At 54.3% G+C, this 27,963-nt stretch overlaps 10 protein-coding genes across 10 annotated transcripts; 5 read left to right on the top strand and 5 right to left on the bottom strand.

The window, feature by feature from the left end:
- Positions 1 to 1,300: 1,300 nt before the first annotated feature.
- Positions 1,301 to 3,376, bottom strand: CABS01_09462 (BZIP transcription factor; the record flags this gene model as incomplete). Its single annotated transcript, XM_060542819.1, has 3 exons — positions 1,301 to 2,547; positions 2,605 to 2,826; positions 3,103 to 3,376. The coding sequence occupies 3 exons, from the start codon at positions 3,374 to 3,376 to the stop codon at positions 1,301 to 1,303; spliced, it is 1,743 nt and encodes a 580-aa protein (XP_060400035.1).
- A 1,696-nt stretch (positions 3,377 to 5,072) lies between these two features.
- Positions 5,073 to 5,955, bottom strand: CABS01_09461 (chromosome segregation protein; the record flags this gene model as incomplete). The annotated part of the gene is made up of 2 exons (XM_060542818.1): positions 5,073 to 5,620; positions 5,727 to 5,955. 2 exons carry the CDS (start codon positions 5,953 to 5,955, stop codon positions 5,073 to 5,075), a joined length of 777 nt encoding a protein of 258 aa, XP_060400034.1.
- Positions 5,956 to 7,059: 1,104 nt separating this feature from the next.
- CABS01_09460 (uncharacterized protein) lies at positions 7,060 to 8,936 on the bottom strand (the record flags this gene model as incomplete). The annotated part of the gene is made up of 4 exons (XM_060542817.1): positions 7,060 to 8,163; positions 8,223 to 8,551; positions 8,608 to 8,664; positions 8,726 to 8,936. 4 exons carry the CDS (start codon positions 8,934 to 8,936, stop codon positions 7,060 to 7,062), a joined length of 1,701 nt encoding a protein of 566 aa, XP_060400033.1.
- A 943-nt stretch (positions 8,937 to 9,879) lies between these two features.
- Positions 9,880 to 11,869, top strand: CABS01_09459 (uncharacterized protein; the record flags this gene model as incomplete). The annotated part of the gene is made up of 4 exons (XM_060542816.1): positions 9,880 to 10,160; positions 10,303 to 10,762; positions 10,915 to 11,487; positions 11,621 to 11,869. The coding sequence occupies 4 exons, from the start codon at positions 9,880 to 9,882 to the stop codon at positions 11,867 to 11,869; spliced, it is 1,563 nt and encodes a 520-aa protein (XP_060400032.1).
- Positions 11,870 to 12,498: 629 nt separating this feature from the next.
- Positions 12,499 to 15,615, top strand: CABS01_09458 (SPX domain-containing protein; the record flags this gene model as incomplete). Its single annotated transcript, XM_060542815.1, has 5 exons — positions 12,499 to 12,947; positions 13,021 to 14,188; positions 14,240 to 14,584; positions 14,640 to 15,417; positions 15,470 to 15,615. Coding segments are annotated over 5 exons (2,886 nt in total), but the record flags the coding sequence as incomplete, so codon positions are not given.
- An 803-nt stretch (positions 15,616 to 16,418) lies between these two features.
- On the top strand, positions 16,419 to 19,786 carry CABS01_09457 (vacuolar sorting protein 39 domain 1; the record flags this gene model as incomplete). The annotated part of the gene is made up of 4 exons (XM_060542814.1): positions 16,419 to 16,500; positions 16,562 to 18,988; positions 19,041 to 19,149; positions 19,201 to 19,786. 4 exons carry the CDS (start codon positions 16,419 to 16,421, stop codon positions 19,784 to 19,786), a joined length of 3,204 nt encoding a protein of 1,067 aa, XP_060400030.1.
- A 231-nt stretch (positions 19,787 to 20,017) lies between these two features.
- On the bottom strand, positions 20,018 to 20,347 carry CABS01_09456 (Gon7 family protein; the record flags this gene model as incomplete). The annotated part of the gene is made up of 1 exon (XM_060542813.1): positions 20,018 to 20,347. The coding sequence occupies one exon, from the start codon at positions 20,345 to 20,347 to the stop codon at positions 20,018 to 20,020; it is 330 nt and encodes a 109-aa protein (XP_060400029.1).
- Positions 20,348 to 21,661: 1,314 nt separating this feature from the next.
- Positions 21,662 to 24,298, top strand: CABS01_09455 (uncharacterized protein; the record flags this gene model as incomplete). The annotated part of the gene is made up of 1 exon (XM_060542812.1): positions 21,662 to 24,298. One exon carries the CDS (start codon positions 21,662 to 21,664, stop codon positions 24,296 to 24,298), a length of 2,637 nt encoding a protein of 878 aa, XP_060400028.1.
- A 332-nt stretch (positions 24,299 to 24,630) lies between these two features.
- Positions 24,631 to 24,930, top strand: CABS01_09454 (uncharacterized protein; the record flags this gene model as incomplete). Its single annotated transcript, XM_060542811.1, has 1 exon — positions 24,631 to 24,930. The coding sequence occupies one exon, from the start codon at positions 24,631 to 24,633 to the stop codon at positions 24,928 to 24,930; it is 300 nt and encodes a 99-aa protein (XP_060400027.1).
- A 1,469-nt stretch (positions 24,931 to 26,399) lies between these two features.
- CABS01_09453 (uncharacterized protein) lies at positions 26,400 to 26,552 on the bottom strand (the record flags this gene model as incomplete). The annotated part of the gene is made up of 1 exon (XM_060542810.1): positions 26,400 to 26,552. One exon carries the CDS (start codon positions 26,550 to 26,552, stop codon positions 26,400 to 26,402), a length of 153 nt encoding a protein of 50 aa, XP_060400026.1.
- Positions 26,553 to 27,963: the final 1,411 nt, after the last annotated feature.

The raw sequence follows: 27,963 nt of genomic DNA, 5'->3' as shown, positions 1-27,963 counted from the left end.
TGGAATTACTCAAGGAAAGAGTCAAGGAGGAAGTGCTTGAGGAGCAGAGAAAGGGATTGCTCGTGGAGGTCTGCAGCCTCTATACGGATTGTGAATAACGGGGGTTCTTAGTATAGACCGTGTGTGATTCCGCACCAGTTGAGCTCTATGAGAGCAGGGATCCGCTTCCATAAGACGATCTCCTAGGCATGATTCACTAATCATACACAAAGCTATGGATGTCTTAGGAGGAAGATAAGCTTTACTACTGTGAAGATGTGTGTTTTCGATGTATGTGCTCTGATATGTGTGCTTGTCGATGGCATTGGTGGAAAGTTGGTGGTGTTTTGTTGCATTTCGGCTTCAGTTGCATAGGGTCCTCATTGTTGAATTGTCTGCTTCTTCTCAAGAACAGATGGACGATTAGTATCTGAGTTCTGGATGTTTAATTTACCGGCCTGTAATGAGTCCAAGTTCGCTCTTGGTCTGTGTGTCTCAAGCTGTATTGTATGTGATGTCAGTATAACTGCCTCTGAAAAGAACAACAAGACCCGGCCCCGCGATATTGCGGCATAAAGAAACAGCAATGTAGAAGACGATGGACCGGTGGGAAAGAAATAGCCGCAAGCGAGACCGACCCCCTATACCCCTCGGCCTCGACTGTTCAGTGAAGGACGGCGTCTATTGAGGCATGAGAAGAGAAGAAGTGAAACCTCGTCGAGCGACAGCCCACGAAAACAACACCACCACCCCCCCTGAATTCGACTAGGATCCATACCAGAAGCCTTCTGTCATATCCTGAATGTCAGCCACTACGGGAGTCATACTCGAAAGGTCCTGGGGTACGAACACAACATCAACACGAAGAAAGGTAACAAGAGCTACGATTGATGAACGTCTCCCATAGATTGAGCAGCTGTGTACATGTGGAAGATAAGGATGCCGTGTTAATTTTTCCAATCCACCTCCCATACGCCGTAGTTTGTACCTCGAAAAGCCCCCCCTTCCTTAACCTCATTCCCTGGTGAGATAGAAAAGGCAAGCCAAGCAATATGGCTTGACTCATGATGACTGCCTTTGCTTGGTGCCAAAAAGCTACGCCGTATTGGTGATATATACCTCACGTGAACGCCACGGAAAAGAAACCATTTTCCCTCCTTTCCCTTAAAAGCCTTGAAAGACCCGTATATACCGAGTGAAAAGTGCAAAGAGAGTTGAGCAAGATAATCCTTAAGACCGAGAAGTAATCTCTCGTCATCTCGTAGACTTGCACCAGAATGAACCACAATATAGTTTTCAAGTCCCGTAAACCGTACCCAGCTCACTCCTTCAAATTATACGTCTCCCTCAGCTTAGGAAACGTCTGGTTGAAAGCCTGGCCCAACGTCCAATTCTCCAGCCTCCGCAGGTGCCGCTCAAATACGGGGTTAATCAGCACCTCATCCGACTCCGGCACCTGCAGCAGCGTATCCGTCTCCTCGTACGGCCAGTTCAGACTCAGCGTCGTGGTGAAGGGCACGAAGAAGTTGTCAAAGAGGTACTCGCGCGGGTTATAGTCGCGGCACAGCTTGTCGCGCATCGCGGGGAAGGGGACGTGGTCGATCCAGGCCGGGTGCTCGGTGAACAGCTGCGCGGGGCGAGGGCGCGCCCACTCGGGCAGGCGGTCGTAGTTTTCTTGGGTGGGGGAGATCTGCCAGCGCATGATGAGGAACATGATGTAGAGGACGGCGACGCGCTGCGGGAGGGCCGAGAGGTCGGGGAAGGTGGCGAGGATGTCGGTGAAGACTTTGGAGAGCGGGTGGGAGTATTTGCTGTTGGCCGGGTTGAGGAGGGAGAGGACGGAGGGGTAGCGCGGGCCGATGATCTCGTGGGTGGAGAGGCCGTCTGCGGCGCGTTGGCGGCGCTCGTGGAGGAAGTCGAGGAGGAGGCTGTCGAGGGGGCAGGTTGGGCCGCAGTTTTTTACTTCGGCCGTGTGGTGGCCTAGGGCTCGGGATTCTGGGGGCGCGGAGGATGACGGCTGTTGCTGTTGTTGTTGTTGCTGTCCTTGCGACTGCTGCTGAGGATAGTCGACCTGTGACCGCGGGGTGTGGACGGTCGGCCCGCTGAGGGAAGGGCTCCGGCTGTGTGTGACGGGGCCGACGCCGGTCCAGTCGTGCTTCATGGGCACGTGGTTGTAGCTCGGCGTGTCCTGGGCGCCGTTGACGCCGCTCTGGATCTTGCCGACGCGGGCGTTCTGGTCGAGGAGGAGGAAGTCTAGACCGAGACGCTCCGGGCCGAGGTCGAGGCCGTGGCGGAGCCCTTGCCGCTGCTGGTCGAGCATCTTGCTCGCGGCGTACATGTGGTTCGGGGGGGAGAGGTCCGAGACAGGACCTCCTCCTCCACCACCACCGCTGCCGTTGGGCGTCGTTTGCCAGCCGGCGGTCGGGTCGATGGAGGCCGGGGAGGCCGCACTGTTGGGCGTTGAGGCATTGTGTGCTGAGATGGGCCCGTTGTGCTGGTGGACCTGAGAGTAGCTGCCGCTTGGAGATGGGAAGACGGCAGGGTGCGGGTCTGCCGGCGGCGGTGGCGCTGAGTTTGATATGGTGTTAGTCAAAGATACGTCTGCCCCGAGCATAACGAACTTACGTTGGCTCGGTGGAGAAGCAGAGATGAGAGGCTGGATAGAGGCGATGAAGGTGGCCAGACGGCGCTTCAGGTCCGCGTTCTCGGCCTCGACGGCCTCCTTGGCCCTCTGGACGGCCTGCAGCTCCTGGTAGGGCTGCTGGGAGGTCAGCTCCTGGATACGGCGCTCCAGGTTCTCGATCTGGTTCTTTGTGCGCTCGCGGATGGCTCGCTGGGCTTCCCTGTCTGATCGCGGCCGATGGGAACTTCGGTTAGCGGGTGTGTCGTCATCGAGGTGGGAAAGGGGGGAGGAGGAGCCAGTCAATGTTGTGGAGAAGGATGTATGTGTGCGAGGGTGGTGTGCCGTGAGCGACTAGGGGGTGGTGAGGACGACAGCGAGCACTAGTTTCGAAGGAATGCTGGAAATGGGACGGAAGGTGAAGATCACGGAGTACGAGAAAGTCATGTGTGCAGTGAGGCATGAGATGAGTGGGTGGGTGAGCGAGAGAAGTTTGTGCTCACCGTTGGCGCGCTTCTTAGCCAGTTGCTCCGGCGTCAGGTTGGCGACGCCCCTGGAGCCAGGACCGACACGGCGTTTCTTGTTTGAATCGCCGGGTGGTTGAGAAGCGGGCGACGTGCCGGCGCCGGCGGGAGTGACAACTTCGGCATTCCCGGGGCCAGCCGGGCTTGGGTGGTCCGGAGCACTACGCTTATTATTATTGTAATTCAGGCCGGGGGTCACCGATGAAGCCACGGAGCCGGCGGGACTTGGGTGGTTGACGGCATCGGAGGCCATGGGAATTTGTAAGGCCAGCGTGGGGGGCGGACGCGGAAGCGGAGGCAGGATGGTATGGCAGGGGAGAAGGGAAGAGAGAAGGGGGGTGGGGGGCTGGTATCGGCGCCGGGTCACCGGAGGTCCACCTCAGCCCAGACTCGGCTCGGTCAGAGAGCCGGTGCTGCCCGTGATCGAGCGCCAGCGGGCAAGAGGCATAGGCCTACCCGTGCCGTACTACCGTCAAGTGTGTGGATCAGCACGGAGTGGAATATGGGCGGAGTAGCTGTCTGGGAATCCGGGATTGGCAAGGTGATGGTCGGGCCCCTTGCTGGTTTCTTCTGCGGCCGGGCCCCTCCTTGCTTTCGGGGCCTCTTTTTCTTTCTTTGGGAAGCCCGTTAGACTCTTGGAGCATTTGCCGATTGCCGGACCAGTCCAGTTCTCGTCCTCTTTCTGTCAGTACAAGGGGTTGAGCGGCAGAATGACGGGTGACAGGCTTCCTGAGGAGGGACCAGCAATGCAGCGACAGCGGAGCTCTGGGCAGCAGGAGAATTTTTTGGTGGTACGCGAGAAGGGGGGGGAATGGTATGATTCTTTTCGCGGTCGGGGGAATCGGGTAACCGTACGGATAGGTTGTGCCTTGGAAAGGCTTGGAAAGGGGGACGGGGAACAGGCGAATGGGAGGGAGAGATAATGAATCATTCAGATCTTGCTGGACGGCTTCGGAGGGTCGAGATCCCGAGTCATGAGTGGCTCAGTCGACTGTGAAGAATGGAGCTAAGCCTCGGGCATTTCTGCTGCAGACAAGGGTGTGTGCTCTGGGAGTCTAGACTTGATGTGGATGTGTGTTCACAGTTTCTGGCGGGATGCAGCTTTGTGTTGAAGGATTCCTAAAGTTTTGGTTTTGTTCGTTTTGTTCTATTTGGGAACCCGAATCGCGAGAGAGGTTGCAGGTCTGCAGTTTGTGCTCGTGATACCGTGCTCCGTACACGTGTAGCTGAAGGAAACATGAGACCAAGAGGAGGAGAAGTAGAAACTCAAAACGGATGCATTAGTTGGAATAAAGTTTACAGTTTGCTGGCGGAGAGGCTAACCTGCCACTGCTGCTATCGTGAAGCGGTGGAATTCTCCATTACCTGTGTTCTAAATTTCATAGTGCACAAATGTACGGATAACTGTGTTGAGATTGCACAAGTCATACATGCATAGTACAGATTCTCAAGTTATCCGGGTGGTATATCTTGACCTTGAGAGAATACCCTCCATTTTGTGCATCGAGTGCTGCACATAGGGGACTCTTGTGCACAGACCCGTCCAATATATGCAACTTGTGAAGGCCCTCAAGTTCGCATTGCTTCGACGGTCTGGACTCGGGATTCTGGACTCCCAGAGGCTGAAGCTCTACTACCATGCATGCGCCACCACAAGGATCACTCTCCTCAAGCGCTGTTTTCCCGATTTCACACGTTGGATAGTCATCGACAAAGAAACCCCAATGATCGAGAACGACAAGTGCATTCTAGACTCGCGAAACATATCACATGCAATGCTGCTTTGGGACTGCTCCATACTTGCAATAGGCCTGTAGATAGGTGTAACATGTAAACCTGCGCCAAAGTGGGTATCCATTGAAAGAAAGGAAGAACGGAAAGAAAACTGTCATCGTGATCATCAGCCTCGTCAGTAAACAGAGACCCGGAGCCTCCCCCCCTCTTCTCCATCAAGCCTTCATCGCCTCCACGAACAACTCGCGCATCCCCTTGAGCAGCACCGCCAGCTCCCTCGTCTCGTTAAGCTGGTCCAGCACCCGCTCCACCCTCTCCCGCTCCAGCTTGGGCCGGCAGTGCCTGACGTCGTAGTCCCGGCTCGCCGTGTTGAGCTCGAACCACGCCTCCCGCTCCCAGTCCTGGTCGTCGACGTACGTGTACACAAACTTGAGCCGGTCGTCCTTGCCCGCGCCCTCGATCCGCAAACCCAGGTTCTGCTGCCAGAACTCGAGCTCGGGCACGTTGAAGCGCGACTGCGCCTCGAGCTGCTTCGCGTGCGCCCGCTGCGCCGCCAGCCGGGCGTCAATCTCTTTTTGCGTCTCCTCGATTTGCTTCTTGAGCGCGTCCCGCGTCGCCAGGTGCTTGTCGCGCTCTTCCGAGAGCTGCGCGATCGCTGCCTGCATCTCGCGCGTCTCGGCCTTTTCTTTGGCTACGGTTTGTTGGTGGGTGCTCGTCTTGAGTTGGAGGATTTCAATGTCCTTCTTCTTCATGCGCTGGTCCTCTGCGGGTCATAGGGTATGTTAGCATTTATTCTTCTTGCCCGGTTTGCCGCCTTGTTATGTCTCGAGGCCAATTCCGAGTGCTCCCTTCCCTTGCCGCCGACGCACCTTGTAGTTCTGCCACGTTCATGCGGAATTCGTTTCGCTCCTCCAATACGCGCTTGCGACCCTGTTCGATAAAGGCGTCAAACTTCGAGGTGAACTTGGTCATGCGATCGCGAAGTTCTTCGAAGCCAAAGTTGGCGTTTGGCAGCGTCTCAGCGACGGACGGGGTCGCCATGAGCGACTGGCGGTTGATGCTGGCGGACAGCGACGATTCTCGAAATGCGGAAGACATGATGAGTGGTTTTGTTTCGGGATGGCGATTTCGCTGTTCGGTTCTGCTGAGAAGTTGCGGCCGTCTGTGATTGATTCCCGGTTTACTGTGAATATCGTAATTGCATGTGACGTGTGGCAGGAAAGCAGGCGATGGTGGGATAAATTGGTTGTGGTCGTAATCTTTAGCTGTTTATGCAGCGCGTTGCTATGTCAACAATCTCCCCGCAGAAAATAAGGCTGATGACTAAGGGAAAGTGCTGACTCAGCTATGTCTCCGCCAGCGTCTGCCATATCCCATCAGTTTACAGAGCACCATCCAACAATGGCTGTAATCCACGATGACTTTATCAGTCTGTTTTTATGCAAGATCCTCCAAAGTATCGCATTGCAGTCGTCTCTGCTCTGAGGCATTCTCTTCTGTGGTTTGTGCCTTTCGTTCCGTTACTCATCACACAGGTCAGCATTGATGGCGCAAAGCCGGAGGAAGAAAATAGTGTCCTACGTACTATATATTGCGATGAGCAATCTGGCCGATAGGTCGTCAGTCGCTCGTCAGGGAGACACTGTCATCGACTGGTCTAGACGAGAACATGAAGCATGTTCTGACACGAAGGACCATACAGCCTCTGCCAACCAAGAGTGCATCAATGACTGAAAGGCCATATCTACCTAAGGAAGATGGAAATGGAGTTCCTTTGAATCAAGAGTTCCTGCATCCCTGACCAGCGGTACAAGTGTATCGATATGTTCTGCTATACGATTCTACCCTTCGTATCGGCAAACACACCAGTTGATCCACCTCAGAATCCTAGGTGGAAGAAGGCATGCACTGTCTCGGAGCATGCCAATAGCCAGACTTGTTGATTCAGACACACTGCTTTCAAGAGTTCCAAAGATTCTATTTCAGTTTCGGTGTTCACATTCTATTGCTTGAGATATCACCACATATCGAGTGGCCCCGAGTGGGTACTTCTTAAAGCTCCAAAAATTCAAGGCGCTTCTCTTGTCTCGGATCTCTGAAGCATATTTCAAATATGTACATGAAGTATCGAGCATCTACGGAGTAGAGAGCTCTGAGTATCGTAGAACTCCCTCCATTACCCAGTAGTATCACGGACCTTATTCACTGCGTCATCTGGGCACAAAGTTTTCTCACCCTCTTCCCCTTGAAGAACAAGACAACCCCCAGCAAGCAGAATGCCGCACTCACCGCAGCATATATACCAAACGTCTTGACCGGCCCAATGTTGGCAATGTACGTCGTCGTGTGTTTGCTAAGCCCAAAGCCCACTAACCCACGCGTCACCGGCAGCGCGACGAGAATAGCGCCCGCGAAGCTCGGATGGCTATCGATGAGATACGCCGTCCCGACCGTGCTGACGCCCATCAGCACGATGAGGTAGCCGTCGACGACGGAGACGATGGCCATCCAGTGATACCGCTCCGGGTTCTTGAGCACGTACCCGTACAGTACGGTGAGGATCAGAGCCGTCACCATGGGCAGGATCCAGGCGATGAGTCGCTTCTCCGGCTCGTGGACGCCGTGGTTGCGACGCGCCGAGGAGCGGATGACGTAGTCGCTCAGCCAGCCGATGAGGGGCACGCAGAGGACTGCGATAAGGACTTGGCCCAGCTGGATGAGGGATACCGATGTGTTGGCCCAGTTGTAGGGGGGTTTGACGAGGACTTCTGCGTACGTCATCTGGATCGAGACGTCGATGCCTTGGAAGAGCCCGTTGTTTATGGCGACCCAGAGGACGTGGGGGAATAGAAAGACCTGGCCTATTTGTTTCAGGCAGAGCCAACATCGGGGCCAGGTGGGCTTGTGCACGAAGACGCGCAGGTTCGAGGTGAAGGTGCGTTCTTTGAAGTGTTCTAGGTCGGCGGCGGGGCTCTCGTCTACGGTTGCGTACTTTGGCCCGGGAGAGCGGCTTCTGGTAATGGTGCCAGGACCGGTGTTTTGTACTGCTGGTAAGAGGTTGCTTCTGTCGGTCGGGTGGCTTCCCATGAACGCCTCGATGGGCCGGTCATATGCGGTTTCGGGGACGAAGAAGAAGGTGAGAACCATGGCTAGGCCAGAGAGGCCTGCGAAGAGCCAGTACCAAGATCTCCAGCCCAGAGCATCGGCCATGTACGAAGATGCGATTACGAGACTGGAGTTGAGAAGGACTTCAGCGGAGGCATAGATCTGAAATACGCGTGCTCTTTGATGGAGAAAGTAAATATCCTGAAGTAAACCAGAGTCAGAACATCTCACACCAGACTCGCGGTCCAAAGAGCTCATACCTGTAGGATAAGAAGAGCCAATGCCTGGCACTGAGCTGCAGCAAACGCTGCAACCATACGCCCGCCTAAGTGCCAGTAATAGTTGCGGTTCGTTGCGCAGAGGACAGCGGCCAGGAAGAGTAGCACGTTGGATGCTAGGATGACGGGGCGACGGCCTATAGCTACGGCGATCGGCATCGACACCAGATTTCCGAGACCGAGGAAGAGGTTTGGAAATGTGAAGAGATTTGAGATCTGATCCGGTGTGATTCCATCACGTTGGTAGTCGGGCATGATGAACACAATGAGTGCGGATAGTGCGGTGATGAGGCACAGACCGGATATTGCGTCTACACGCATCTCGTGTGAGTCAAGTCATTTCCCTCTGAAGTTCACGGTGACTTACACAGGACGATGATGCCTATGATGAGCTGTTTGTGCCATTTTGGTAGATTGAGAGGGTCTACATTTGTTGTAAGTCGAGTGATTGAGACTAACATCAGAGAAGCAGATCATCACCATACCTCTGGGGTCCGCGCTCGGCGTGGGAATGAGAACCACTTGGCCTCCCACGGTGAGAGTAGCCGTCCCGTCAAAGAATCTAGGCCGCATCTCGTCCAACTTTGGCGTACTCGTGACGTTGTTACCATCGTTTCTCTTTTCATAATTCTTTTCCACGTCCACATCCCCAACAGGCGGCTCAGCCGAGTCTGGCACCTTCTCTGGGGCGTCCATCTTTGGCAAGAGTCCGAGGGGAGAGCCCGGGCCAGCACTATATCTGAAGTGGATCACTTTTGTTTCCGTTTTAGGAAGGAGGCCGATCTCCACCCGGAACCTCTTCTGAGGTTGTCGCAACGTCGTACGAAGAGAGTGTTGAGCTGGTTTGGTGGTGAGTACGCATAAGCCAACTTCTTTCCTCTTGTAGTGGAAGATCGTGTCATCTTTATTGTTTTGATTTCTGAACCTCAACTACAACTGCCGCCTCACCGTTTCCTATCCCCCGCATTAGGGTTGCTCTCGTCGTCTGATAGAAACCCGCCGTTTCTGAGGGGTCGGTTTAACGTTTCCTTTCATGATCGAGAGATCCAAGTCGAGTAAAAAGTCTGTACGGCGTAGTCAGCCAAAGTATGAATGCGCGCTATACAACCCTTACTGTTGAGGCGGCGGGACATCGCGCACCTCGACGGTTACACGATGGCCAGGACATGGTCTCCAGATTTGTACTCGACATGTGAAGCACCAGACGCAATGTTTGGTCGACTTATGCAATGCTACGCTGCTATAATGAGACCACTTTACAAGCTAGAATTTAAAGTTCGTACGCAACACTGAGGGGCCAATCTGATACGCCTCTCAACGCCAAGGGTCCTCCATGAAGCCGAACAGTCCGGACGTCGTTCGGACTCTCTGCGAGATGGGATTTTCCCTACTTGCCATCCCCCTTTTCGATGTTCTCACATTCGGCATAGAGAAGACCAAGCAGTGAGCAGCGGTGACAACGTATCGTGTTTCTCCTGCCTGAGTCTGCCGTATACAAGATTCTGGCCGAACCCAGTTTCCATACTTTCCCGGCCAAACCATCGCCGATTGTCAAAAGGAAAAAGATCAGCAAACTCTTGCGACATTGACGGGGCTCTACGTCACGTCCGAACGCCCTGCCCAACAACGCAAAGAAAGTATGCCATCAAACCAGCTCGGCGCCGTGCAAGGCTCGCAACCTGCCGAAGAACAAGCCGTCGAGAGTTCAGAATGGCGGTCTTCGGACGACAAAACCCCAGAGGAAGTCACCTGCTTCTTAACGGAAGAGAACGAGGATGTGGATGCGGAAGCAACTGCCGATCAACGCCTCGCGCCAAAGACGTCCCAACTGGAAAAGCGTGAACCCTTCGACCCGGTCTTGTGGTCGTCTAGGAAGAAGTGGACGCACGTCTTGGTGGTAGCGTTCATCACCTGCGTCACGTAAGTGGCGAACCTACCCTGCCCGCATGGTTGACATGCAGCGGCGCATTTTCTTGGGAAGAAGCTTTCCGCGCCGCTGCTACCGCGAAGAAAACTAAGACCAAAAACGCTAACGACAACGGCGCTTTTTCTCCCACTCCAGACCCTTGGCTTCTGCAGTCTATACCCCCGCGTTGGACCAGGTGATTGGCGACTTCAAGATCGAGGACAACCCCACGCTAGCGGACCTGACAGTCTCGGCCTACGTCCTCGGCTTCTCCGCCGGACCGCTGCTCCTCGCGCCGCTGAGCGAGACGTTTGGCAAGAAGCCCGTCTATCAGGTCTGCAATGTGGTCCTGCTCGCGTGCAACTTGGCCTGCATGGTCGCGCCGTCGGCCGAGTGGCTCATTGTCTTCCGATTTCTGGCGGGATGTGCCGGCGCGAGCCCGATTACCCAGGGCACTGGGACAGCGACGGATGTCATGACCAAGGAGAAGCGTGCGCGCGCCATGTCGGTTATGGCGTTTGGGAGTGTTTGCAGTCCTGCGATTGGGTCGGCCCTCGGGGGCGCGATTGCCCAGGCTTGGGGATGGAGAGGTTGCTTTGGGTTTCTTGCTGTGATGGTAAGCGATCTTCTCTATATTACCCTCTTCGTGAGCATTGTTGAATGGAGAGAAACGGGTGTCCTGGTAGGCTCTGGCGAGGGCCAAGGGCTAAGCTTTGAACTTCCGACAACGTGTGTGAATCCTGGGTAGCATGCTGACAAGTGAGACAGGGCTTGATCAGCACTCTCCTGACTTATGGATTCATGTGCGAGACATATCTCCCGGTCTTGCGGCGAACGTACGCTGTGTTAGGCAGTCCCGACGACCTCGAGATGGAAATGAGCGAAGATAAAGCCATTGCTCCGAAGCAATCTCTCAGAAAGCTGCTCTCAAAGGCCGCGATCCGACCGTTCTCTCTCATTTTGGAGCCGAGCATCCTGCCGGCTATCCTGGTAACATCGTTCTTCTACGGCCTCCAGGTGTGGTTGTACATTGACGTTCCGATGACATATAAGGCAGTGTACTCCTTCAATACCGCAGAAGCAGGATTAGCATTCGCGGGCATGGGGGTTGGCATGTTCACCGGCCTTCTCATCTTTGGGTTCCTCACCGACGTCGTCGTGAAGAGGTTAGCACGCGGCGGTGAAAGGCTGCCCGAGCACCGGCTCCCACTTCTCAACCTGGCAGCCATCCTTGTCGTGGTCGGTCTGATCATCTACAACTTGGCTGCGAGGCCCGGGGTGTCCTACTTGGTGCCCCTGCTTGGAAACTACCTTATTGGCAGTGGATTGTTTGCCATCACTGTGAGTTCCCATATTGCAGTCCCAGTACTCTGTAGAGAGCCAGATGTCTGGCCGGAGACCGAGCATCGGGGTCACGGAAACCGAGGTCCCCTGCGAGGAGATCCAACGACGACTGACTTAAGACTTGTTGTAGATGACTTCGGCTGTGTACATCATCGACCTGTCACCGCAGCACGCTGTTGCGTCGAGCGCGTCGCTTGCACTTTTACGATACCCCTCTGGAGCGTTGTTTCCGCTTTTAGAACATGCTTTTGAATCTCTCACCAGCAACAGTAGCGCCAAGTGGCTCATCACGGCCGCGTCTGTCTCCACCATCCCACTTGTGGTTTGGCTCCAGTACAACTGCGAGCGATTCCGGGTGAGACTCCGGGACTTATTGTGAGAAGTGGTGTATTATTGATACTTGTTGAATCTGTACCATTTAACAAATGATACCCTTGCGAGAAGCTTTTTATGCTTGGAAGTCAGCTTCGTTGGAAAGAATATTCTTATAAACGACGGGTGTTTGTTTAGACTTGGTTAGACTTTGGATCTCGAAACATATTTTTGGGCATTAGAGAGATTTGAAAAGGTAGATAAGGAGGTAGATGTCTAAAAACGAACAAATGGTATTTCACTTTCGCCGACAGAAATCAGGATGGAAGGGTGTCCAGAGTCGGGTAAGGTAGTGGGAAAGGTTACGGGGGTACATTGTGAAGGTTAAAGTGGAAGAAACGGTTATGGCCCTATCTCCAGTATCTCCATAGAAGCATATGCGAGTCACGTCACTGCCTTACATAAGCCATGGCGCAAACCTGGAGCCATCTGTCTGCTCCATCCGAGCGGCGAGGAACCAATGGCATCGACACTATTCGTTTGGGAGACGGCAGCCCGTGGAACTGGATTACGCTAATCCCAAATGAAACCAATTATATCGTCACGCGGCTCGCACATCAAGCTTGGAAATAGGTCAACCAACGCTTTCCCCACGTGTTGCAGCCACCAGGAAATCGCGGGATGCTATTCAAGTAGCTTAAACACCATTTCGACCCTTTGAACCAACTTCGCGATACCGATACCTATCGCCCGATAAGAAGTCGCACGCGACCCTCTGCCACCATACCGCCCCCGGCAGATCTCCGTAATCCCTCCTCTACCCACCAAGCAGGCACTGCAAGCCCACAAGTCCTAATTGACCTCGATAAACCTTCTACAGGCCTTCGGGAACGGGGAGGGAGCTCCACCAACAGTAGCAGCAACTCCACCGTTGCTCAGGCTGAGAGCTACGAGCTTGCCGACTACAAAAACATCTCCGCTCAGAAGGCCGCAAAGGACCTCGAAGCCCGACGAGAAGAGAAAAAACTTTGGAAGAGAAGGTGGCTCGACGAGCAGGACGATATGAAGTTCTCACACAGCATCCAGTTTAATGCTGTTCCGGACTGGAGCAGTCATTACATTGCCTACAGCAACTTAAAGAAGCTGTGAGTACCCAATGTCACCTCTGGCCGCGCCATGTTCTGAAGACCTAAGTAGCTAACTAGATCTGCGTTGCAGTATCTACCAACTCGAGAAGACAGTCCACCAAACCTCCTCAGGTGACGCCGAATCAAGACCTCTTATCCGAAACGAAGAACCCGAAGATGTGTTTAGCCGTGCGCTCGGTGTAGAATTGGAGAAGATTTGCTCCTTTTACGTGTCCAAAGAGGGCGAACTTCTCGACGAGGTCAATCAATTATTGGGAGATGTTGGCAACCACTCTTCAGAGGACGACGAAAATGATGGCGAACCCAGACGTTCATTCGGCAGCGCCTCTCGGCCGGGACTTTCGGTCAACGGCAGGAGAACTTCCGTCTCGATCGATGGCAACATGGAGGATAGTGACGATGACGAGGACGATGATGAAACCACCGGCCTGACCAAGAGTCGCTCAAGCCTTGGCGGTGGCAGACGCAAGACTGCCCCGAATCTGGGGCACTCGGTCACTGATATGACTGCTTCAACTGATCTGACGCTGGGAAGATCGCTGCGGCGGTACAGCACGGCGAACGACGAGATCCCGGACCAGACCTTCCTCTACTCTTCGGGCATCATGCTCAAGAAGCGCATCATCAGCCTCTACGTCTCGCTCTGCGAGCTCAAGTCGTATGTGCAACTGAACCGGACGGGTTTCAGAAAGGTCTTGAAGAAATTCGACAAGATTCTCGACAAGGAGCTGCGGGTCAAGTACATGAGTGCCAACATCGACTCCGCATACCCATTCAAGTCGGAAAACATCAAGAGTATCGAGGAGAACATCTCCAAGATGGAAAAGGCGTACGCCGAGATAGTGACCCAAGGCGACGAGGGACTTGCCAAGCGAGACCTGAGATCTCACCTCCGCGAACACGTTGTTTGGGAGCGTAACACTGTCTGGCGAGACATGATTGGTATGGAGCGTCGCGCAGAGGCTGCGAGCTTGGGCAGAGGGCTTCTGGGAAGGGATGGAGCGACGGGATCCAGGCGGTTGCAGGGCGATGATGAGCTTGCCCCAATCACCAAGGAGGTGGTTACTCCCGTGGGCCGTTTTGTCGTGCCCACGTGGGTTGCCAACACGCCTCTGCTCACTCTCCTGATCGCTCTCGGCGTTTTCCTCCTTCTCCTTTTCCTTCCCATCATGGAGAAGCCCGAGCAACAGAACTGCTTGGCGTTGCTTGTGTTTGTCAGCATCCTTTGGGCTACAGAGGTGAGTTCTCTCTGGATAGAATGCAAATGGTCGATGCTAACCTCAAGATAGGCCATTCCGTTGTTCGTTACGTCGCTTATGATACCCTTCCTCTGCGTCGTTTTGACTGTCGTTCGCTCTGAAGAAAAGCCCTACAGGAGGCTTGATGCCAAGGCCACCACGGCCTACATCTTCTCGGCCATGTGGACACCCGTCATCATGCTTCTGCTCGGTGGATTCACCCTGGCCGCGGCTCTCTCCAAGTGCAAGATTGACAAGCGGCTCGCGACTTTTGTCCTTAGCAAGGCCGGAACCACTCCACGCACTGTACTCATTGCCAACATGCTCGTGGCGGCATTTGCCAGCATGTTGATCAGCAATGTCGCCGCACCAGTTCTTTGCTTCTCCATCATTGAGGTTAGTTTTCCCTCACCCACTTACTTGTGGGAATTATCGCTGACTTGTGCTGCAGCCGATGTTGCGAACGCTGCCCTCAGAGTCAAACATGTCTAAGGCTGTCATCATGGGAATTGCGCTCGCCTCCAACATCGGTGGCATGCTATCCCCTATTGCCTCGCCGCAGAATGTTGTCGCTATTGGTATCATGAAGCCCGCGCCTACCTGGATCCAGTGGTTCTTCATTGTTATTCCTGTCGGCATCGTCTCGCTGCTCCTCATCTGGATCTTGCTGTTGGTTACGTTCCAACCGAGCAAGGGAACCACCATTGCTCCGATCCGCCCTGTGAAGGAAAAGTTCACAGGTATCCAATGGTTCGTCTCCATCGTCACGCTCATCACCATTGGCCTGTGGTGCGGTAGCCACCAGATGGAGTCCATCTTTGGTGACATGGGTGTCATTGCCATCATCCCCATCGTCCTCTTCTTTGGTATTGGTATCTTGACCAAGGAGGACTTCAACAATTTCCCGTGGACCATCATCATCCTGGCTGCCGGAGGTTTGTCTCTGGGCAAAGCCGTCAAGTCATCTGGTCTTCTGCACACGGTTGCTGGCGTCGTTACCAAGGAGGTCGAGGGCATGAGTCTCTACGTCGTCCTTGTCGTCTTCTCAGCCCTTATCCTCGTCATCGCCACATTCATCAGCCATACAGTCGCAGCTTTGATCATCCTGCCGTTGGTGTTTGACGTTGGCTCCAACATGGACGAACCCCACCCGAATCTGTTGGTCATGGGTGGTGTTTTGATGTGCAGTGCCGCTATGGGTTTGCCAACAAGTGGTTTCCCCAACATGAGTAAGTTTCTTCAACGTTCCCAATATCGGCAGATTACTGACCAACGATCCAGCTGCCATTATGAAGGAAGACCCGACTGGTCAGAGATACCTCCAAGTGAAACATTTCATCAGCAGAGGTGTGCCCAGCAGTGTTCTCACATTGGTCGTCGTGGTGTCATTGGGATATGGCCTGATGAGGGTTGCTGGGCTGGACTAAGGTCTTGTCTTTACGTGACCGTTACGTACATGCATTTGGTCATTGATTTCTGTATCGTATGTCTGAAAGAAGAGAATGCTGGGCTGCGTTTCCTTCGATTTGTTTGAAAAAGGGCGTAAATCCAAAGGGTCTCCAAAGGAAAGCCTGCGGTCGGAACATAGACACCGGTTTACATATTGTACTTGGCTTTTCCCTGGTTTCTGTTTGATAGCTTTTATTGCTCTTATTTTGTATGTAAGGTAGACTGGAGTAAGCGATAGAATGGTACTGCGAAGCGTTTACTCAGGCAAGGATCCGGATAACTTTGCAGATTTCTGCTAAATACCTGAACTTCAGCTGATACCTATTGATATTCAAGAGGAAAGGCGTGATATTCTGACGTAGAGAAGGTGAAATGATGTTAAAAGTAAGCTTCTATGCATGTGACGCCAATATGCTCTACGAACCCCGGCAAGTCCGCCAACCAATCAGATGCTGTAAACAGCAGAGGTTGAAGGAGGTGGAGACAGGTTGCTCCAGGTGGAAGGGTGGCAGTGACACTAGTCCGGATTGGGCAGAGAAAGAGGTCATCGGCTCCCTTGTGGAGTCTTCGCCCTGACGTACCGCCAGACGGCGCACTTTCGCCCAGCCATACCCGAACCGATACCTGGAGCTCAACAATCTCTCACTCACACACACGCGCGCCGTCATGATCGCATCTTGAGGCTCTATTGTGACAGACTTGGCGCTCCCTCTACAAACCACCCTTCTAATGAGGATATAGTAAACACACAACATATCCGCTCGGTGAGCTGGCAGTCGCCATGCTTTCGGCATTCACAGCTCGGCCGATCATAGAGCTTAAGCAACGGGATAAGTCCAAAATTGAGACAATCCTCGCGCATGGTGCGCTCCTCTCGAGTCGCATAATCTCACTGTGACATCTTCATCTAATAAATTGACGTAGGCGATCGTGTTTTCGTAGGCCTCAACAGCGGAGCTCTTCGCATCTACCGTCTCAACGAGCTACCGCCTCCGTCGCCGACCCAGGCCAATGGCTCCTCTCAACCTACCACGGCGGGTTCGCAAGACGCAACCGAGACCAACACGACGACAGAACAGCCGAAGAAACCTACAGACCTATTGCGCGAGGTAGAAAAGTTCTCGAACAGGGCGATTGAGCAGCTCGCCGTAATCAAAGAAGCCAACACTCTTGTCTCGTTGTCGAACTACTACGTATCCCTCCACGACCTCGGAACCTATGAGCCCCTAGAGACTCTATCGCGAACGAAGAACGCCACCTGCTTTGCCGTCACATCAAACATCGTGAAAGATGCAGCAACCGGAATACCAGAGATTATAAGTCGCCTGGCGGTGGCTGTCCGTCGTCGATTGCTACTATGGAGTTGGCATGAAAGCGAGCTGAGCGCCGACGTTGGGGAAGTGACATTACCGGAATCGATACGAACCGTCACATGGGCCAGCGCGACAAAGATCGTATGCGGAATGAACGCGGGATACGTTTTGGTCGACGTAGTCACCCATGAGGTCGAGGATATCAACAGCCCAGGCTCTGCGGCATCAGGCGGGCAGGCTAGTCGTTTCGGAGCGGTGAGCAGCGCTGGAATGGGCTATATGGGCCTCGGAGGATACATGCCCAAGCCGCTTGCTGCGAAGCTTGCCGAAGGCGAGCTGCTGTTGGCCAAAGACATCAACTCCATGTTCATTACGGACGAAGGAAAGCCGGTTGAAAAACGACAGATTCCTTGGCAAGCTGCTCCTGAGCAGATCGGTTACTCATACCCATACATCCTGGCTTTGCAAGCTCCGTCAAAAGGCTCGCTTGAAGTCAGGAATCCAGAGACGTTGCACCTGTTGCAGACCATACCCCTTCCAGGGGCGGCGCAACTTCACTTTCCGCCACCTAATGTCAGTCTCGCTCACGCGGGTAAGGGGTTCCATATCTCCAGCGACCGATGTGTTTGGAAAATGGGGGCTACCGACTACGATTCACAAATCGACGAGCTAGTCGAAAAGGGCAAATACGACGAGGCCGTCAGCATCCTTAACATGCTTGAGGACGCCCTCCTCCGAAACAAGAAGGAGACTCTCCGAGAGGTCAAAATGCTCAAGGCTGAGATGCTTTTCAAGCAAAAGAAATTTTACGACTCCATGGATCTTTTCAATGAGGACGATGTTCACGCACCACCTGAGCGAGTTCTCAAGCTTTTCCCACCATCCATTGCCGGAGAGATGTCTGGTTGGGCGCACGGAGCGCAACCGGATGAATCTGGTAGCGATGAGAAAGAGAGTGAGGAGGAACCGCAGCAGAAAACAAATGGAGACAAGCCCAAGGAAGATGCAGCGGAAACACCCGCATCCCCAGCAAAAGGAGGCGTTGGCTTTGCCAAGTTATTCATGGGTGCCCGCAAGACGGTGCAGCCAGATGCTGCCTCGATCATATCCAAGAAAGACACAATAGATGTCGAAGAGACTGGGAGCATCAGAAGCAAAGCCACCGAGAACCTGCCGCTTGAGGGCGAGGAGCTCTTAGCTGCCGTCACATCTTTAGCTGGTTATCTTGTCGGGACAAGAACGCGTTTACAAAGGGTCATCGACCCGAGCACCGGCAAGCTGAAGCGGACAGATACCAATGGCTCCAACGAAGAGACCATGAAGAGCTTCATGTCTGGCTCGCATGACGACGAATCGGGGAGCCAGCTAGAGGGAGAGATCCGGAGAACGTCGCGAATTGTAGACACCGCTTTGTTCCGGACTTACATGATGACCAGGCCTGCTCTAGCTGGGCCCCTTTTCCGCCTCCCGAACTTTTGCGATCCAGACGTGGTCAACGAAGCACTGCTTTCACACAGCCGATACAACGAGTTGGTTGATTTCTTCAGCGGCAAGAAGCTTCACTCTCAGGCACTTGAGCTTCTTAAGCGCTTTGGAACTGCCGAGACACCTGATGAGGCTGCCCCGGGCTTGCATGGGCCTCAAAGGACAGTCATCTATCTTCAGACACTGCCGCCGTCTGAGATCGATCTCATCTTGCAATACTCGGAATGGACTCTGAGAGCGGATCCCAAATTGGCCATGGAAGTGTTTATCGCAGACTCTGAGAATGCCGAGACATTACCTCGTGGCCGGATCGCTCGCTTCCTGGGCGGGATCGATCCAGGATTGGAGGTGCAGTACCTGGAGCACATCATCTCCGAGCTTGACGAGTCAACTCCGGATTTCCACAACCGTCTTGTCGAGCTCTTTATCAAGCATTTGAAGGAGAAGAAACGCGACGATGAATGGGACGCAGAGATGGATCGTTTCGTGCAGTTCCTCAAGACAAGCGGCCAGTACAGCCTTAGCAAGGCGTTCAGCCTCATCCCTCGCGACGGTAAGTTGATGTCCCTCGATGGCTTGTCGCAGTAACAACTAACACGGTGAAGATCCTGCTTTCTACGAAGCTCAAGCCATAGTGCTGAGCAACATGGGCTCGCACAAGCAGGCACTGGAAATCTACGTCTTTAAGATGAAAAATTACGCCAAAGCCGAAGAGTGAGTACCGCAATCTTAGTAAGATATGACTGTAGCTAATCGCTTTTTCAGGTATTGTAATATCGTACATAAGTCCAGAGACTCTAGGCCTTCGTCACCAGACCAGTCACGACGCCCGTCATCGGCGGATGATCCTGAGGATTCGGCTCCATCCATTTACCACACCCTTCTTTCGCTGTATTTGACCCCACCGTCACCCCATAAACCAGCACATGACCCGGCTCTCGAGCTATTGTCGAGGCACGGATCGCGTCTACCGGCAGCATCAACTCTCTCCCTGATTCCCGACGACCTTCCTGTTCGCGATCTCGAGTCATACTTCCGTGGCAGAATTCGGTCTGCTAACAGCGTCGTGAACGAGTCGCGCATCGTAGCTCGGCTGAGAGACACGGAACTGGTATCGACGCAAGCGCTCCTGCTCCTTGGCGACGGCATCCCCGGCGGACAGGGCGGGCGCAACAGAAGGGTGACGATTACTGAAGAGCGGCTATGTGGCGCTTGCCACAAGAGACTGGGGCGAAGCGTGGTGTCGGTTCTTCCGGACAACAACGTGGTCCATTATGCGTGTTTTAACAAGGCAACGTCGCAGCGACCGCAAAGCTCTCGGGCAGGAAACTGGGCTCGAAGGTTTTCGTGATTGAGGGTTTGCAACAAACGGGCTGGCGGGCGGTAGTTTGAGGCGTGTTGGTGTCGTTGCTTGTGTTTTTTGTTCTTGGTACGTATTGGTACTCGCATAGCCTTGGGTTTTTGAGAGCGGCAGCATGATACAGCAATACCCCGTATATAGGTGGCACAGAATGTACGATTGGCGCCGTGAAAGGTCAAGAAAGTTTTCAATGCCCCCCTCCCCTTTGAGTTGCTTGTCGCTTCAGTCGTCTGAGGGGGGTGCCTCCTCGCCGTAATTCTCCTCCTCGAGCGCCTCGTCGACGGCCGACTTGGTTGCGGTGGTGCCACCGTTCTTTGCGGCCTCCTTGGCCTTGTCCTCTTCCATGCGGGCGGTGAGTTCCTTGTTGATGTGCTCCTGGGCGGCGTTGATGGACTTGCGCAGGGCGTTGAGGTAGGCGGACTTGTCGCCGGGCGCGGAGGATGGTGGAGCGGGGAGGGATTCGGAGAAGGTGAAGGGTTCGTTTGCGGGGGATTGGTAGGTTGCTGAGAAGTGTAGGGCCGGAGCGGCGGCGGTGGTGTTTGTGTCTGCCATTGTCTATTGGGTTGGGGATGTCGTGGTCTCGTGGGTTGGATGGGCAAGGCAATTAGGCTTGGTGGGCTGTGGTTGCGTTGTGTTGATTTAGACGATGCAAAAATAAGTGAAATAAAAGGTATGACGAAAATTGAGTGCGGCTCGTTGGGGTTGGCTTGGAAGGAACAATTGCCCCTCTTCGCGTCCCTCCATCCATTCCAGCTGGTCCCAATCCAATGTCCCGCTGAAGATGGAACCTAGAACAACTGCGGGGTTGATTACACTAAGTCAGCCCGCCTGCCGGCCCCCCTCAAGCCTCCTGATGACTGGAAGCCATGGATGCGCCGCCCAAGTCATGCCAGGGTCGCAACCCGCGGCGCGTCAGTGGTGGGAACAAGGGGGATGGGATCACGGCAGGACTATTAGGTGGGGGCAGAAGAAAAGGACTCGGGGGCAGTAATTAATTACGCTGGAACCTCACGGCTGGCTCGCCGCACAATGCGCCAGACTGTTGAGTACAGCAGTAGGCATCGTTCCTTGGTTCTGGCGGGCAGGGTAGGTGAGGTAGCATGGTCATCTGTTACATGGGAAATCTGACGGGAGCTGACCCGGATTTGGTCCGCGGGGGTTAGGTTGCTGGATGCGCTGCAATTGGGGGGGGATTTGCTCACCGCAAGCGAAGACGGCCGCCCGTTTTGCTCGCTTCCTCAGCAACGAGAAGTCGATAGTCCAGGGTTGATGATTAGGTAGTGACCTAGATGCGGTCGCTGACCGATGGCAAGCGATGCGTTGATACGGATAAACAACCAGGTATAATTACGTGCAGGGCACCGGCAAGGTAGGTGAGATGCAATGGGGAGTACCTATCGTACGGACACTTGCCAAGGTAGATTGCCTACTGGATCGCAGCAATACTTTGCGGAGTACAGAGGGCATTGATGCTGATCTTTGTGTCCCTTGTCTACCTCACACTTCGGCTCAGTGAGGGTGAGGCGCAATCCACTCCTCGCGCTTTCTCATTACCACCCTTTTCCCTCCCTCACCTCGTATTTCCCCGGCCTTCTTACATCACCACCACCCTTTCTTTCAGCTTTCCAGGTTTCTCAATCCTCGAGCACCACCGCCACAACCACCACAACTTTTCACCTTTTCAAGGTGCTCTTGATCGCGCCCGACCGGACGAACAACCTCTCCATACTGCCCTTGCCCTCGACAAACCAACCATTCCACTTTTACAAACCGATCCAAGCACAACAAACCTTCAAGACTCCTCCACCCGATCCTCGAATCGTCCGAAAATCCAAGATGTAACAGAACCCTAACACATCCACGACAATGCAACCAGCACGACCCCCGCCGCCCCGAGCGCCGGGCAGCTTCAGCCCTCTGCCGGGCTCGACAGCTTCCACCGCACCGCACCCGCAACGTTCACGACCGCCCGCCCGCGCCGAGTCGTCATCGAGCGAAGAGAACCTCGCCATTCACTTCGTCAAGCCCCGATCTCACGCTCCGAGCGCGCCCGCCGCCCCTTCCACCAGTACCCCGATCTATGCTCAGTTTACCGCCCAGGCCAACTCGAGCACCGCCAGCCTGCAGAACTTCTCGCGCCCGACTGCTCACCGGTCGGGAACCACGCCCGGAGGTCCAGTAGGCCCTATCTCGGGAGGAGGAAGCGAACTGAGCGGGAGTGTGAGCGCTGCTGCTGCTGCCCGCACCGCGAGCCCTCTGACCAAGGGACACTCGAGGAAGCACAGCCAGACGCCCGGCCTGTTCGACTCAACGCTGCCCTCGACGAGCCTCTCGAACCTGTCTCAGGTGGGCATGTCACACCCATCTGCCAACTCATCTTCAACACATCAGCATCAGCATCAGCAACAGCACCCGAGCCCTGCCCTCTCCGCGAGCCACATCGCGGCGCAGGCAGCCTTTCAACATCAGAACACTCAGCAGCACCAGCAGCACCAACAGCTCCAGCACGCTCGACAGCGATCACAGACCGTCCCGAACCCGGCCAACGGAGACGCCGAGAGCGCAAGGAGGGGGAGCAGCGGAAAGGGCCCACTCAGCCCGCCTATGCTAAGCCTGACCGAGGCAAGCGGTCCACGAGAGAGCGGCTTTGGAACTCAGGGATACCACAACGGCCTACTTGGAAGCCATTCCGCCGCCGCGACCACGGCAGCCAACGCAGCAAACGCAGCAGCCAACGCAGCGTTCCCGCGATCGGGGCAGACATCGCCTGGCTTGCCCCAGTCGCAGCATCAGCAGCAGCAGCAACAGCAGCAGCACAGTCCTATCAATCCTACGCCGCAACTTATTCCAGATCCGAAGCCGGTGAAGCCAGAAAAATCAAAGGTCAAGCTCTTCTCCCGTCCGGTCAAGATCGGCACCAAGGGCGACCCTAAAGACAAACCGCTCCCTAGTCCGAGCAAGATCGGCAGTGCGCTCGCATCATTACAACGCGGGAATTTCAGCACGAGTAGTCTCATCGATACCAGCGGCCAATCTATATATAATCTCAACAACGCATCGTCCGCGACCATCAGAGCAGTGCCCGAGACGCCCACCATGGAGAAGGAAGGCAAGGAAAAGGAAAAGAAGCATCACTTTTTGTCGCGGCAAAAGCACAAGCTCAAGGATGACTACCATCTTCCGCTGTCTTCCGCATCGAGCAATTCGAAACCGACAGACCCCAGCGCCCCCTCGAGTTTGTACAGTTTCAACTTACCCCCTAGTCCGGCCCCGACTGCAACATCGTTTGGCAAGGGACGAAGGGACAAAAAGACTGAAAAAGAGAGCAGCAACCTCGGCGTCGAGTCCAGTTCTCTCCCGTCGGAATGGCCAGGTCCAAGCAGCCTGCCGACATTGACGCATCAGTCGTCGTATCTATCTGAACCCATTGACGCAGGCAAATACGGCCTCAACAGCATGGCGCTCGACGATGCCTGGCCGTATCTGAAAGCCAAGATGCTCGTCATTTTTGAAGGCGAAGATCTGCGACAGCCGGTGGAGGATTTCAATAGGCTGGTGACGTTGCACATTCAATACTGCATCCAACGCATGTCGCCCAACATCATTCTCGAGGATTTGCGCGAGCTCTTGTCGACCGGCTTCGCCTCCCTGGACCACACTCTCCGGCGCACGCAGGAAGACAAAGTCATTCCGGCTCTCGTCGAGATGTGGCTCATCACCTACACCTCGATTCTGCCTTACATGCAGGCCGTCTTTTTACCCTTGGACCTCGAGTTCTCTGGCTGTGGCGTTCTCATGAACCCGGACCAAGCCCGTCAATTCTGGGGCGGCGTCAAGTCACAGTCCTCCGATAGCGGTCCATACGTTAGTCCCGCATCAGCAGTGCTAGATGTGCGTCGTATCGTACTTACGGCCTACCGTGATATTGTCATCCTACCCCGCTACGACTCTCTCAAAGCCATCTTCTCTCGGCTTTCTCTCGAATTTCTCCCGTCCTCGTTCGCATCTTTAGCCCTCGCATCTCCGCTACCAGATCCGGCCCTTTCTTCAAGCCCCGCGGATGCAATCAGCATGATGCGACCCGGCACAGCTATGAGCCTCGATCCGTCCGTGGCGAGCTATAACTCGAACGCGACGACGCTCCTGGGCGACGGAAGCGCGGGAGGCGGCGGACGCAGCCGTGCCATTAGCAACGTCAGCTACGCCAGCGCCGGGAGCGACGGCCAGATGCGCCCGTTTACGCGAGAGCAGAACGTCGAGGACTCTAAGCAGGTCACCGAGATGGTGGGACGCATGTTGCAGTGCATGAGCATACTCGCCAGCATCGGGGGCGCGACGGGCGACGGTAGCGAGGAGGGAAACAGAAGGATGGAGGAGCTGTGCCGGCTGCTCAAGCTGAATTGGCTTGGTAGGGGTCGGACGGGCAGGAACAGGAGAGGTATCGTGGGCGGCAGACGAAGGGAGATACCCGAGTCTATTAGGGAAGGGTTGCGCGTCGTCTAAGGGGGCGGTCGGTTCATGGGGATGTGCTGTGATGGGACGGCTTTGGCTTTGGTGCTTTTTCCCCCCGACCGTTCACCTGCTGGAAAGGGGGGAGGCGTTTACTCTTGGGATCAGTTTTGGGTGCAGGTCGGATTTTAGAACGTTCTTTTTTGGGCAACGTGAATAACGCGGTGCATGGCTACGGCCTCCGTGATGGCGTTTGTTTCAGGGGGGTTGGGCTGCATTTTGGGAATAGTACTCTTGTGGAAGGGACGCGGAGGTTGCTCTTGTCGTTTGTTGTTTGTTCGAGGCATGGCAGAGGGAAGCAAAAAGTTATCAATTCAAGAGAGCCAATGATGTCGATTCTGGTAGTTACGGTGTGTGTGGTATTTTGGGATGCTTTGTACATGCCTGCCTGGTTCGGTGATGGGATTGATGTTGTCGCAACTGAAGATGTCATTTTGGCATCTCTTTTGACGGTATCTCTTTTATTGGAGCCTGCGTGCTTTCCACTACCTACCTTGCTTGGCGCCAGACGCTTATGGCTTGAGTTGTCGGTGATTATTCCTTACTTTTGGACATTCAGGTCGGAGGCTCCGTGTGTGGTGGATCAATTTTACTTGGTGATGTTATGCCCATCAGACTTGGTTTGATATTTCATCGTGAACACCCAGCAAGGGGTCATAGATACATCACCAGTCCTACACGTTCACTACAATCCCGTGTTGGACCGTGATTGGAACATAGCGACGACTGCGAGTTTGGGGCATCGCGTGTGGATTTTATCACGTTTTTCCCTTCACCACAAGATCCGGATGCATTGCGAGTACCCGGCACACGTCATATTCACGAATCACAGCGAGCAAGGCAGAAACGACATGGTTTGCAAAGATGAACGAAGATTTTATTCTTATTAATAGCTGTTTGCAGCGCGTCCGGAAGGACGCGCGATCTGAGCAACGTAAGATACCATGGAAGCGTCCTATTCTTGTAAATCCCGTTAGCTTGCCGTCGAGCAAAGGTCAAGTTCGTAGAAAAACAATGTTTTTGTGGTAAAAAAAAATCAGACATCCAAGGAAGTGTTAGCCCTCATACGTCGCTTAAGAAACGCTTTTGCAAGCGTTCCCGCCAAGGCTCAGGCCGCGACTCGAGTGAAAACTGCGAACAAGTGGAAATTTCATCATGATGTGGTGTGGAGTTGTTGCGTCGATGTGTAGAGGAGAAAGATAAAGTACTAACCTTGTGGCTCGAGGGTGATGAATGAGATGCTGGACAGGTTAGTGATGAGAGAGCGGAGAGGTGTAGCAGCGTGCGTCGTGTCCCTACTATCACACTTGTCAGCGAGGTTTGCTCTTGAGGGCAAGAGATGCCAGTGCTGATGAAGAGTGAAGATGATGTGTCAGACAGAATATACTGGCAAGTAACAGGTTCCTTTCGAGGGGAACCCGAACAGACTAGGTTTCTTCATGGTCGATTCGGTTGGGAAAAGAAGACAATGTTTCTTGAATGTCATCATTCGGAGAGAGATGCGAGAGCCGTGTGAAAGGAAAAGATATGATGCTTACCTGTCTGTAGGCCGTCGCAGCGACAGCCAGAGAAAACGCGCGCGCAAAAAGCAATCAATTGCAAAGCTTGAAATGAAGCTTGCGATCTCTGAGTGCAGCGTGAGTGCGGTCCTGGCTGTCGATACGAGAGTGTGGCGTGAGAAAGAAGTTGGTTGCCCAGAGTTGGTGAGAAGTTACGAATTGACGTGCAGGAGAAGAGATTTTATAGATGAGGCTCACGAAGGAAATAGTGGGGACACAGCCTCAAAGATTTTTCTTTCTCTTTCCTTCCCCTGGCGGGCGGACACCCGACCCTTTGGACGAATGGATCCACTTCCAATTCACGTCTAATTCACGTGACTCAAGCTTGGATCTCTGGTCGGGTCCGAAAAAAGTTTTGGTGGGGATTGGGGGAAAGGTAGAGTCGCTGTGCACCACGTGACCTTGAAGCTCGGAGATATTCGCCGTAGTGCCCGATCCCCGCCATAGAAGGATTTGAATTGAGCTCATTGGACCCTTTCTCAAGGTTCATGTCACCAGACGAGCAATGGGGGGGGAAGCCGCGAGTGAGATGACCTCTAACACCTCTCTCCTCCCCGTGCTCCGGTACGTGTGTGATGGGGTCGAGCAAGTAAAAGCGACCGGGTGGTTCGGTGGACACGTGGTGGCCATTGGCGAACGCAAAACCCAGGCGGAGGACGGGCAGCTCTACGCGATTCCGGCGCTATCATTTTCGCACATTTGTCATGTTGCTGCCGTGGAGGCCATTGCAGCGGAATTTCGGGATGTGGTCGAGCGAGGAAGATTGAAAGGACGACACGGAGCACCTAGTGAGAGGATGGTAGCAGAAAGAGACTTGGAGGTAAGGTATCCGGCCCGGACTCTCCTGCGTGCGCTGAGCAATGAGGTGTGCTTTTGCTGTGCTGGTCAATTCTGCTACACTGCTTGACCCCTGGGTGGATATTGCTGAAGAAGCTTGCCTTGTTGCATAAAAGTGCTGATCGCAGCCCTCCCGCTCTTCTTGATAAAGGCATGTCCCGCATTTTTCTGGAGCTTCCCGCCACCCCATTCCGGCATATCCATGTTTCTACATGTCGTATTGTTACATAGCGTATCCTACAAACCGAGTAGACCCACTCTCCCGAAGCCGATGGGAGCAGAGAGCAGCAGCAGCCCGACATTCTGGCATGGTCGCCCGCCCACCTCACGCTTCTCTGTCCCTGCTCTGTTCCCGTTCCCCAGGGCCCTCTCTCTTTCTCGCTCGACCTCGATCCTTATCCCGCCATTTTATGCCTTATGCCTTGTACCTTGCCTCGTCTTAGCTTGCCTACCTTACCTTACCGTCCCTTCTCTCTCGCTGCTTCCATTGCTGTCTCTTGATCGGCCTCTGGGCTTGGATTTGGCCGCAAGTTGAAGCCTCGCCTTTCAACCTTTCTACGGAGTACGCATACAATCTCCCATTTCTACGACACCACTTGGAGCGCCTCCTACTCCTCCTCAAACACCCCTGGCTGAAGCCTCTTTTTTTATAATTTGTTCCAGTCTACCGGGGCTCCGGACACTCATCTCGTTCCGTAGTACTGCTTAATTGCAAACACCCCCAAACAGCCAACCTCCAAAGCAAATCACTTGGGTTTCCGCTGCCCGCTTGCAAAAGAGCCAGAGCTCAGCACGCCCAGCCAGAGACTCTCTCTCCCAGCCCAGTTCCCTTTGGTTGCGTCGTCTCTGCGTCCGTTCTTCTTCAGCCAGCCTGCCAGCACCGCACCGTACCACTCACCCACCTCCAAAAAACCCCCCCCAAATCTTTCTCTCCCTCTCTCCTTCCCGCTTTCCTGGCAAGGCAAGGCGGCGCGGAAAAGGCTTGTTCGTTGCGCTCGACTTGTGCAATAAAAAATTGGGCATCTCGAACCAACCCGCTCTCCGAATGTCATCGACACCGGTCGATTGAAGCATTCGTCGTCCACTCTCACGAGATTCCCACATCTGTTTCCGCTCGCTTTCGCTATCGCGCGAAACGTCGACACGTCTTTGCGTCCGTCGTATCCATCCTTTCGAGATTACCTTAGACAACCAACGCATTTTCCCTTCTCTAGTCGCCCACGTCTTTGCCGACGCCAACTTTCTACCCCGTCACTCAGTCGG

This window comes from Colletotrichum abscissum (assembly GCF_030869225.1).
Source record: "Colletotrichum abscissum strain IMI 504890 chromosome Unknown Scaffold_23.1, whole genome shotgun sequence".
Classification (NCBI taxonomy): domain Eukaryota; kingdom Fungi; phylum Ascomycota; class Sordariomycetes; order Glomerellales; family Glomerellaceae; genus Colletotrichum; species Colletotrichum abscissum.
The sequence above is the reverse complement of the archived record's forward strand: the minus strand, read 5'-3'. Positions and strand labels throughout refer to the sequence as shown.